The sequence below is a fragment of the Ursus americanus genome, chromosome 6 (assembly GCF_024610735.1).
Source record: "Ursus americanus isolate L20-20 chromosome 6, mUrsAme1.1.p, whole genome shotgun sequence".
Classification (NCBI taxonomy): domain Eukaryota; kingdom Metazoa; phylum Chordata; class Mammalia; order Carnivora; family Ursidae; genus Ursus; species Ursus americanus.
The window spans coordinates 39,820,927-39,832,928 of NC_142132.1; the positions used below are offsets into that span (position 1 = coordinate 39,820,927).

At 45.6% G+C, this 12,002-nt stretch overlaps 1 protein-coding gene across 4 annotated transcripts in view; it reads right to left on the bottom strand.

The window, feature by feature from the left end:
* Positions 1-12,002, bottom strand: part of WDFY4 (WDFY family member 4) — a 280,866-nt gene that overhangs the window by 151,851 nt on the left and 117,013 nt on the right. For all 4 annotated transcript variants that reach the window (XM_087862949.1, XM_087862950.1, XM_087862947.1 and 1 more), the window contains exons 27-32: positions 11,807-11,898; positions 9,999-10,098; positions 7,611-7,816; positions 6,615-6,784; positions 4,456-4,581; positions 1,541-1,705 (exon numbers count right to left, since the gene is read on the bottom strand). In XM_087862949.1, coding sequence (XP_087719075.1) covers positions 1,541-1,705; positions 4,456-4,581; positions 6,615-6,784; positions 7,611-7,816; positions 9,999-10,098; positions 11,807-11,898 — 859 coding nt within the window. The remainder of the gene's footprint in view (positions 1-1,540; positions 1,706-4,455; positions 4,582-6,614; positions 6,785-7,610; positions 7,817-9,998; positions 10,099-11,806; positions 11,899-12,002) is intronic.

Here is a 12,002-nt window from a genome sequence, read left to right on the forward strand (position 1 = left end):
AGGTGTAGAAGCTAAGGTGGGGACCTGGACTAAGGATGTCAGGCCACAGACTTCGGGGTCCTGGTCCCCTCCAGAAGCCCTAGTTTGGGGGATGGTGAGGGGCAGCCTGAAGGATCGTCCATCCTCCCTGACTGGTCCAGGGGCGCCTGGACTCTCTCCCATCCACCACCCCTCCTGGGCTGCCCACAGTGACTGCCTTTGCTCTTTGCCACATCTTTTTTTTTAACGCCTACTTTTCCAGTATGTTCCTTTAACTCATTAACCCACCAAACCATTTTATCTTTTTGCAAATCTTCTAGTCATTATATTTAGTTTTTTCATTAAAACTACTCCAATTTTACTTGGCCATTTAATTTCATTTTAAACTGACTGATGGAAATGATGCAGGCCTTGAGGTGAGAGTGAGGTTTCAATCTTGGCTCTGTCACTCATGAATCATGTAAACTCTGGCCTATTTCATTCTCTCGAACATTTTGTGAGATGGGTCTTACAGTCCCCACTAAATGCAGCAGAAACTGCTCAGCCCCACTTGGCCCCTCTGGATCTCACTTTCCCCTTGCAGAATCCTCCTGCCTAGCGTGCTACTAAGGTTAGATAAAGCTCCAGGCTCAGGACTGCTGAGGTGGTCAGGAGATGGCAGCTTATCACCATGAACACACACCTAAAATAGAGTAGCTGAACGAACACATTGGTCCTATTCATTTGGTTGTTCAGCAAAGAATTATGGAGCAAATACTGCATGCCCACGCTGTGTTCGCCACGGCTTCTAAACCTTCCACCTAGCACCGCGTGCCTTCTAACATGTTCCTTTAGCTATAGTTATGGATTTGCAGACACGTGTCACTGGTTTACCCTCCCTGTTGAACTTCCTACTACACGATGGTAGGGGTGATGAGGGGAGGCCTGCCCTTCCTCTCCTGCACCAGCCCTTTCCACCGTCCTCACCTGCTCCTCTCAGCTGCCACACGCTCCCAACCCACCGAGCCCCCTTGGCCTGCTGGGTCTTTCCGTGGCTCACACTCACACCACGTCCTCAGAACCCAGTTGGCCCTTTGCCCTCCCAACCTCGGTTTGTCTGGCTCTAAGCTGAGCCTCAGCAAACCCTCTGACAGCAAGGAGTCCCAGGGCGTGACCTGCAGACAGGATGAGAGTCATGAGACCTGAAGATAGGACGCTTCCTGTTCCCTGTCTCCTGTCTGGTGTGTATGGGCCAGTGGCTTCCTGCGGTGGAATTTGTTGGTTCACGCTAGCAGTGTGAGTATTCCATATAGAGCTGGACTTGGTCTGCCATCAAATTTCTCATTACTAAGATTCCTGATAACTCAAAAAATTACTGAATCTCAGAGCTGAAAGTGACCTCAAGCTGCATCTCAGCCAAGTAAAGGAAAGTTACCCAAGTTGTTTACTTCATGTTTCAGCCAAGTTGCCTTAAAATGCATTTTAGTTTGGGGTAGGGATAGAGAGGAATTTCTCCCTTTGCCCTTGAAGCATGATGACGTTCACCCCTGCTCTCACTGGGCAGAACAGTGACATGTCCTACCTTGCGGGTTCCCAGAGGGAAGGTGACTGCAGCCAATGTCTGGAGGAACTCCGGGGCCCGCCAGGCAGGATCCTGGGGGTAGGTGCTGTGCACAAGGCCCAGGAACTGCAGCACACTGGCAGGGAAAGTCCGTTCCCAGGCGTCATCTCCAGAGCCTCCTGAGGGCTGAAGGCACACTTCATGAGAACGTGCACGGGAACGTGACTGGGGGCTGAAGAGGAGCCAGGGGGCTTTCTGAGACGGTCAGCAAGACACCTAACTGCAGACACGTAAGTCTATGGATTAGCCCAGGATACTGGCCATCCGTTGGGGAGGGGTTTAATGTGTGCAGGCATTGTTGCAAGGGCTTCACAGGCATTCCTCCTCTCCCCTCACATCAACTCTCTACATTTACTCCTGTTTTACAGGGGGGAAGACAGAGGCGCAGAGAGGTTAAGTAGCTTGCCAAAGTTACCCGACAGATAAGGGACGAAGCCAAGAACTGAACCCAGGCAATCGGGCTTTTGTGTGTATGTGTGTGTGTGTGGGGGGGGGATTATGCTAAGAAAGTACAGATCACACTTTTTGTTCTTTTTAAAGACAAGAATGTATTTAATTTTTTTATTATATATTCTTTTAGCATGTAATTAGGTAATCATATGCTTGTTTTTTTAGCCACTTACCTATGACAAATTGCATCAACAGATTTTTTGCATTTTTGCAAAGAGCTCACGAAGTTACTCTGTTCCTATTCTTTCAGTGCACTTCCTTATTCTGTTTTTAAATATTTTATGTATGATTTTGAGTGCATATTTATAAATGATAGTGGGCCACAGTTTTCTTTTTGTTATATGTTTGTCAGGTTTGATATAATTATTATGCTAGCTTTACTGAAAAAAACCTGTTCTCTTTTCTTTTTTTCAAGAAGATGTTAAATCCATAATTCTTATATTATTTAAGTTGTTCCTATGAAACTCTTGGGCCCCAATTTTTTTCATTATTGCCTTGTTTAGGCTCTTAAATGTCTCTTTGATCTTCTTTAATAGATATTTTATTCAGTTTGCACAAATGGCCTCTTTTACTTCATTTAATTTTCTGTAGGATTATTTCTTCCTTCTTATTCTGTATTTGTAGGCTCATGCTCTCTTTACCCCACCTTCTCCCACTTTACCCCACACTCTCCCACTACCTAAGGGGCTGAGGACTTGTGGATTGATTTAAAGAACTTTAGATATAGTCTCCTGATTTTTTTTTCTGTCTAGTTCTAAGATTTTGACATTTGGCATCTTCAAATTTTTTTTTGTTTTCTAGAATTAATGTGATTGCAGTTTTAAAGACCTCTTGATTCATATTATTTTAACGTGGTTAAACTCTCTGCTTTTTATTGTTGCGATCCATTTTATTTTGTTTTGTCCTAGTCAGAGCACGTGAATTGTATACTTTCCTTCTTTGGAAAACGTACTCATGGTTCCATTACATGGAATTAATTGTTCAATTAATTTTGGGGTTGTGTGCCTGAAAAAAATGCATATTTTCTGTTTGCAGCATAAAGAGTTTGTTACCTTTCTAACCAGTTAATGTTATTTTTAAAAAGCAAATGAAACGAATAACATGAAAGCAGATAAAATAAAGGAAATGTATAGTATGCTGAAAGGAGAAAAAAAAAAAAAAGGCCAGGCATTTACATTCTAATGCCAAACATAAAACATTTATCTGGTATATTAGAGATGTGACTTTTAAACTGAGTCAAAAGCCAAGACCCAACAGCTGGGGCTGTGAGGATGGGCTGGGCACTCCTATGCAAGATGGCGGGAGGTACCTTAGGGGGAGGACCGTGTATGTTTAATGTCTAATGCAACCTTCTGAGAAGTGTGTCCAAAAGAAAATACATGAAGGACACTTTGACCCACTATCCTACATTCCAGAATTCACCCTAAGGAGAATATAAACTACAGAGAAAGGATATCTGCTCAAAAAAGTTCATTACAGACTTTTTATAACAATGAACATTCTGAAAAACAACATAAATTTCCATGTACAAATAAGGGTAATTCCCAACAACATGTTGAGAAAAAAAGGCAAGAGTGGCTTACGTGGCCTAACCCTCTCTAAGGAGGTGGTATAATCTTAAGCGTCTGGGAGAACATTCCACTAAAGTTCACAGTGGTTATCTCTGCATGTGTTTCAGGTGATGTTTACTTTCTAGCTTTCTCTTCTGTTTAAATTGTAAAGGTAAGCATGCATCATTTTACAGAAGTAAGAGGATTTCCCCACACAGAATCAAGCCTCCAGTCACCCTTGGGGTCTACAGAATGAAGTCAGAAGTTTCCAGCCTTTCATGCACGTTCTTGTTTATCTGGCTCACAATTACCCCCATTCACAGGCCACATGGCCTTTACTCCCTCACACTTGCCTTCATGTCTAAAATAACCTCTCCACCTACCTCTGTTGGACTCTGAAGGCCTGAGTCAATGGCTCTCCATGTCATGTACGTAGTTGGTGGGCATGTGTCTTCTCTAACAGGTTTCGACCTCACAGCTCACTCACGTGTGAGGCCCACCTGTCCTGGTGGAGGTGAGCTCCTTGAGGGGAGAGACCCCCTTCCACCCCCTGCCAGCCACTGAAGCTGCTGACCTAGAGCAGTTGCTCAGGAATGTTCCCCTGACGGAAGGCATTAAATCTCCCACTGAAGAGACTCAAATATGTAAACCAATGGAAAATAGATGTCTTCTGGCAAGAGTGTGTAAACTCCACTGGGGACATTTAGGCTGTGTTTTCCACTGAGCAACCAAGTTATCACAAGGAACCCACCTTGCCTCTTCTATCAAGAGTTCTGAATAACACTTGCTAATTATCAGCAAGGGAAGCTGCTGGAAAAAGTCAAACTTGTCTTCCCATCAGAAACCCCCTCATGAGATGAGGGGAATGGCTCTCACCTGGTTCATGGTGGCTTTCAGCATTTCCAGAAGCAGCAGGGCACCTTCAGTGCACAGCCCAGCCCGGAGGACCTCTTCGTTGTGGTGCTTCTGCAGGAGCCACTGGAGCATGGCGTCCAGGCTACCCTGAAAGAGGGGGCAAGGGCTGTAGAGAGACATGGAAGCATACCAAGGGGACCGGCTGTCCAGCCGATGTATCGTGTTTCCCAGGGGGCCCGAGTGGGAAAGGAAAGACAGCACAGTAGCAGCCTAGGTGGCTGGCCCATGTGGAGAACTTCGGCCCACTCAGGGGTGCACAAGGGAAATGCACACCCCCAAGAAGGTGCTGCAGACCCACCAGCAATTTGCATCGAGTTTAGCTCTTTCGTTTGGTGTGAAATCACAATCAACTTAAATGAATTTTTGTAAATGAGATTACAGAGGACATATGAGGAATTCAAAGGCTTTGGGGAAAGTGCCGAGTGTAGCAGAGGGAAAATAGGGGTTGACCAGCAGGGTGATCTGACTTTGCCTCCTTAAAAGCTGGGCTTATGCAGCTTATTCGGCCTCTTGGCAACTCAGTTTCCTTCTCTGTAAAATGAAAATTACATTCTCTACCCCACAGGATGGTTATAAATATCAAGCGAAATAAAATACGTAAAACATCTATCATGGGTCCTGACATTCAGCAGATGTTTGTTCCCTACGATACATTCTTGGAGAAATTGAAATACAGGGTTGCGGTGAACCTAGCACAGTATATTAAGAACTTTATTTTGAAGTGTGGTCTCTAATATTATTAGCATATATCAAGATTTAGAGAGGTCAAGTATAAGGATGTGCATGAGAGGTAGATTTTCTAGACTTCTATTTATAGAGCCATGCCCCTCCCCCAAACTCAACTCAGTGCAATTTAACTCAACTCAGTTGAGACTGAAAAACAATTTTTGAATCTGCTATTTTTCAGGCACCCAGGAAGGAAAGAAGTAGGGTATGTTCTCGAGGGGCTCAGTGGCTAAGGAGAGAGGAAACCACATAACCGTGTCAGTGCCGGTTAAGGGGAAGGTGTGCGTACGGGAGGGAATGAGTCCCCCTGTCTAGGGGTCGAAGCCGGAGCTGGAATCTGAGCTGAGGACTGAGGGGCGACCCCTCACCAGGCAGGAGACATGGGAGTAAGAGCTCATTAAGGGCACAGGGGGGGCAAGCACAAAGCAGCTGGCCTTATCGGAGAGGTGACTCAGGAGGTGCACAGCACAAAGGGCAGGCAAGCGAAGAAGCTGGGCTGGAGAGACAAGGCGGGCACCCAATCACAAAGGGTCCCACAGGGGAGCTCATGAAGTCTTGGATGTGGTGCAAATGAGTGAGTGGGTGCGTGGTGAGAAGCTGTGTATAGTGAGTGCATGCTCCTCTTTGGAGAAATTTGGCTAAGGAAGGACACGAGGATGATAAATAAGACAGCAGTTGGTCAAGAGTGTGAGTCAAGTGGTTTTAGGTGGGATGCAGTTCGCAATACTTATGGTCTATGAGGAAAAAGTCCGTAGAAAGGAGGTGCTAAAAACACAGGAGAAAGAAGGGTCAACCACTGGCGAGGTCACTCAGGAAAGCAGCGGAAGGAATCCAGATCAGCCTGGAAGAGCTACCCTTTGCCAGTGACAATAGAGAGAGGGTGATAAAGAGGGTCATGGCATAAACAGGTGGTGGAAAGTGGGGTGCCAGGGCAATGCCCCCCTCTGGGGTTCTCCACTCCCACTGTGAGGTAAATCATCTGAGCAAAGGCAGCTTTGGGGCAGAAGATGGTTTACGCTAAAATGTAGGGGAATCGAGGGGCATGGTTTAGGTAAAGAGACAGGCTTTTTCAGAAGGCATAAGCTGAGGCTCTAATTCTGTGGGGGCAGCAATTAACCTCCCCATGCCACACCCATCATCATGTGACTGCTCTAGCCATGCCCAGAAGGAGAAAGACTTAAAACACAGACCTGCCGGCAGGGAGGATGGGAGGCAGAGGCCCAGGAGCTCAGGGGATCTGAAAAGCTGCCCAAAGGGGAAGGAAGTAGGTCAAACACATGAGTTAGAAGAAGTGGATGGAGGTAGGGGTGGAGAATCTTAGGGAACCACCTTGGTCACATAGGATCAGAAAACCAGGTGTGTCACTCCAACCCAGGGACACTCCAGGAACTTACTTTGGGCCCATCTGTCAACTCTGTAAGTGGCGTCTGCAGGAAGAAGCTGGACACAATGAGGTAGACTTCCGGAATGTGCACATGGTGGCCCAGAAAGTCCTTCAAGACTCGGAACCCAGGAAGTAGGCAGGGGCTCTGGTCAGACGTGGGGGGCTGGCTCTTCAGGTTATCTGTTGATCAGATGGAAGGGGAACAAAATCCAATCGGTAACAGTCGAAAATGCTTCTGGTCAAGGTGGGGATTGGGCCCATGAAGGGATTCCCTGCCACCTACCCATTCCATAGAAATGCCAGATAGAATATGTCATACATGCATGGACATAAGAAAGTATTCAACAAGACTTCCTTTTCCTATTCCTGACATACTGATTCATTCCTTCATTCGTTTATTCAAAAACAGATCCGTATTTAGTGCCTACAACCTTAGAAGCACTAGGGCAACTTTATACTAAGCAACAGGGACGTAGCATTTCAACCAAATATACAGAAGCCCAGACCCTCACCAAGTACTTGGAATTCAGTGGGAGGGATGGACATTAAGGAATTAAATATCCAAATAAATATATGCTTGTGAATTGTGACAAGCAGCATAAAGAAAAGTATTAGGGCAAAAAGAGTAAAACAGAGGTGCCCTAATTCAGGTGGGGCCCTCCTCTCCTGGAGGAAGTGGCATTTGAACTAAGACCTGACAGATGAACCCACACCAGCCAGGAGAGCCTTACTGGTGTTGTGGGTTGGGGGAAACAACTCAGGAAGAGCAAAAGAGCTAAGAAACTTTTGAGGACTGGAAGGAAGGCCCCAGCATCTGGAAAGCAGTAAGGACAAAAGAGGATCCTGACCAGGAAGTAAGAGGGGACTGGGGCCGACTGGGGTCATGGGTCAAGGTGATCCTACTGCAAGAGCAGTGAAGCCCCCAGCAGGAAGGAGCCTGGCAGGTCCTCACCCGCAGCCCAGGCTCAGATGGCACCCCACCCCCTGGAGAAGGCCACACACTCACCTATCACAATGTCCACGCCCTCAGAGCTGCGCTCCACCCAGGATCCCGCAAACAGGCCATCTTTAAATCGCCCACGGAGAGAGGGGCTTGCCAAAAAGTGCAGCAGCAGTTTCAACCCCAGCACGGTGGTGCTGGAATGCACATGGCCCTGCACGAGGAGCAGGAACCAGTCAGGCCCCAGGCTCAGAAACATCTCTTCCTTTGTCCTGTGGGGTCAATAAATGCAATAAATTATCTCACAGTCTGTGAGCAAAGAACACATCCAGGAAATACAAGTAATGTCCAGCCTCACTTGTCATCGAGGAGAGGCAAATTAAGGTTAATCTGGATATTACTTAGTGAAGTACATGTTATATTTTTAAAGAACGGTAAAATAAAATGCTGGCAAGTTTGCTGTTAAATGGCTGAATATGTTTATTAATGGCTGAAGTGTAAGTTGGCTAAAGTTTTTCAAAGCAATTTGAAACTGTATCAACCTGTACAAATGTGTAGGCCCCTCGATAGCCCTACCCCACTAGTATTCATACTTACAGGGTCTGACTAGCCACTCATCTAATCATATCAATACAATCACATAAAACACACAATGGTTGGTAAACTCCGTTTTCAAATATACAGGTCAAAATTAATCTCAATGGAATAGTCCAATATTTATGCATCTTTATCAGTTTAGGCAAAATACATGTTTAACTGTCACTTTCAAAAATGAATTTTAAAATGATGAGTTTGGAGAATACAAACTTGCTAGAAGGGACTGGAGGGCAGGGAGGTGGGCAACCAAACCTCAGGAGTAATGGGTCAGCAAAGGACTCTGCCTCCTGGGAGCCAGAGAAGGGTCCATCTTTGCTGGGCAGTGTTCTCAGTGCCAGCTGCCAGACAAGGGAGTGAGGCTGTGGCCACAGGACTAGGAGTCAAAGAACTGTCCTCTCTTCTCTCCCTGCCTCCTGTGACTAACTGGATGACTCTGGAAGGGCTCTTGATGAGCTCTGGTCATTTTTCTTGATGTTGATGTTGGTGGTGATGATGATGGTGTTGATGATGATGGTAGTGGTGATGACGATGGTAGTGGTGATGACGATGGTAGTGCTGCTGCTGATGGTAGTGGTGATGATGGTGGTAATGATAATGATGGTGATGGTGATGGTGTTGATGATGATGGTAGTGGTGATGATGATGGTAGTGCTGATGATGATGGTAGTGCTGATGATCATGGTAGTAGTGATGATGGTGGTAATGATAATGATGGTGATGGTGATGGTGGTGGTGATGATGATGGTGGTGGTGATGATGTTGATGATGATGGCAGGGATGGTGAGATGATGATGATGATAGCAGTTAGCTTATGGGGTATCTATAGTATCCCAGACACTGTGCTTAGGGCAAGCCACATATTAACTTCCATCTTTAGCAGGTACTAATTTTATCCTCAGATAGATGAGAAGAAGAGGGCACAGAAGGCTTAACTAACCTCCCCAAGGTCTCTGGAAGCAGAGCTGGGCTTTGAACCCAGAAGGTCTAGAGATCAGAGCTCCACTGATTAAGCACTACACTATATTCTCACTCAAAAAGATGAAAAAGGAAAGAGACTAGCTCATCTCCCAGGCATCTTCCAGTTCTACCATGCTTAGATTCTAGGAATGCAGACTTTTTAAGCACTACTTGTAAGGCTGTTTTACTGAAGGGTGACTCCTCACCCCATTCCTCTGTCCCCCAAATACACATACACATGAAAATGTCAACTCAGTGGGAGCAAGGATCTGGACTGACTTCTCAGCACTGCATTCTCGGAGTGAGGGATGGTGTCTGGCACACAGTAAGTGCTCAACAAATAGTTGTTGAATGACTGACTCCGGAGTTGGACATAAAGCAGGCAGTCAGAGGGAGAGGGTTAATGGAATTTTATGGTTACACATTGTTTTGAAAGTTAATTGAAGGCAGATACTTCTTTTTCCAACTTGGAAAAATAACTAAAAAACTGACAGTAAATAGCAGAAGAATTTGGCAAGCCTTTTCCTTGATAGATGTTATTTAGGCTAACCATTTCTCCACTCTATTGTCTGCCAAGTACAGGACATCAAAATCAGTAATTGTCACAACTGCCAAAACAATAACAATTACACTATAGCAATGGTGACAAAAGGAGCTTATTGTAATTATACCAAATCTGTTCTGAGTTACTCATGCCCATTGCACATTTGCATCAGAATATCTTAGGGCAAGGTCTGCTTTATTGGGTGGAGAGAATGTAATTTTCTTTCTGACTGGTGCAGGAAACACACTGCAGAAAACCGACTCAGAGATGCTAAACTTTTCATTAAGAAAAGGTTTTAATACCGCACCCTGTATGAGGCAACTTCATGCCAAATCGCTCTTCCTGGAGCTACTTACTCAGAGGACAGATGAAGTTGGGAAGAAGATATTACGCTGAACAGCATCTCCAGCAACTGGTTTCTGAGCCAGATTGTCTTTCCAGATGTTTGGCTTCCAGCTACAAAAAAAGGAAATTCAGATTTGAGAGAAAACGGATGTAAAGAGACATAATATTTGCTGCAGTAAGCAATCATATTCACCAAATGCTTAGTTCACTCAGGAATTTGGGCATGGATGGGACTCAAAATTTTGGCATTCAAGTCTAGACTTCTATGCAATGCTTAAAAAGAACTTCAGAAAATGTTCCTAAAGTTCCCTTTAACTGGAGATGTTTCTGATGCTTCCCATCACTCCCCCCCAAAAATCCTAAAAATAGGGTCAAATTTATCTTCTAATAGAAGAGTGTTTTTTTTTTCCCCATTATCATCATAGGCTGTAACATTTCTTGACCACCTACTACATGCTGGGCATTATGGGAGGCACTGGGAAGAGCATAGTGGAGATTTTGGGTACTTGATCTCAATTCCTGTTCTCAGTGTGCTTCCAGGCTAGGCCTTCAGCATGCCGATGTCACACTAAACACAGAGCTTGAATTGCAGAGTTCAGAATGAAGTCCATATAAGAAGGAGGGGGTGACTAAATAAGCTTATTTTTTGTCCCATTACCCATTCATTCATGCATCCCCTTGGTTAGCCAGTTACTTTACAACCAATTCAGAGCACACAAGCCATGCTGCAGAAATAAGACTAATGAGGCAGCTTGGAGAAGTTGGGTCAGATTTCTCTCTACTTGGATTCTAGCCCCAAAGGTCTTAATCTCTCTGAGCCTCCGTTTCCTCATCTACAAAATGGGAATAGTAATTCCTACTATTCAGATTTGACCTAAGGATAATAGATTTTTTTCTAGACTGAGTAACATTGTCCAGTAGAATCTTTTGCAATGAAAAGAAGGTTTCATATCTCCCTTGTCCGATGCAGTAACCACTAGCCTCCTGTGATTAGCAAGTACTTGGAACGTCCCTGGTGTGACTGAAGAATTAAACTTTTAATTGTATTTAACTTCTATCAGTTAAAATTTCAATTTAAGTGGCCACATGGGGCTAGAGGCTCCCGTCTTGGACAGCACAGATCTGGAGGGCCCAGGACAAAGTGGTCAGTGATTGTTCCCTTCACACCTGCCCTAGCAGAAGGAACATGACACAGCTCTTGTTTCGCACCTGGCTGGGAGGAGAGAAACTCAAAGAAACAAACCACAAACCTGCACATTAGAGTAAGCCCAAGGGTTTTAGAAGCAGAGGAGGTGAGTTAACTGGCTTGGTGGGACCAGGAGGCATTTCTGTCCCCAGTGGGTGAAGTAGGGAGTGGGGTGGGACCGGAGAGGCATTTCTGCCAAGGCAACAGCACCTGCAAAGCATGGCTGGAGGGCGTTATCACACACTAGGATGTGCGGGTGCTTCAGAGTGCTGAAGTTGGGGCTCACCAGGGGAGCAAGGGTAGGACAGTTTCAACCAAGAAGTAGGCAGGAACTGGATCATGAAGGACTCCCCCTGTTGGCCAATCGGGAACTGAGTTTTATTCTGGAGGTCTTAGAAGCCATTCCAGGTTGTAAAGGAAGAATACACAATTTGATTTGATTGCAACCCGGCTCATAAAAACAATGACCTCACAAGCCCGTACTTGGGAGTAACTGCTCAGTTGTGGCTACTGTCCCCTTCCTCTGCCTCAGCCCTTCCCTCTACAAAGTGGCCCCACAACAGGTGGCTCTCGGGGGTGCCATCAGGCTCATCCTGCTGCCTTCAGACTGGCGTCTGAGAAAGGTCTTCTCACCAGGCACTGAGGAGTCCAGGCCCCCATCCACGCAGATCTGCCTCTCGTTCACGGAAGAAGGCTGGAGGGTGTATACAACAAACAGCCCGATTCTTAATGCAGAGAGAGAAGGATACATTCAAAGGTGGGCTCAACCCATGTTTACTCAACACACATAAAGGTTTTGTACACAGATCCACCCAAATCCGCTTCCAGG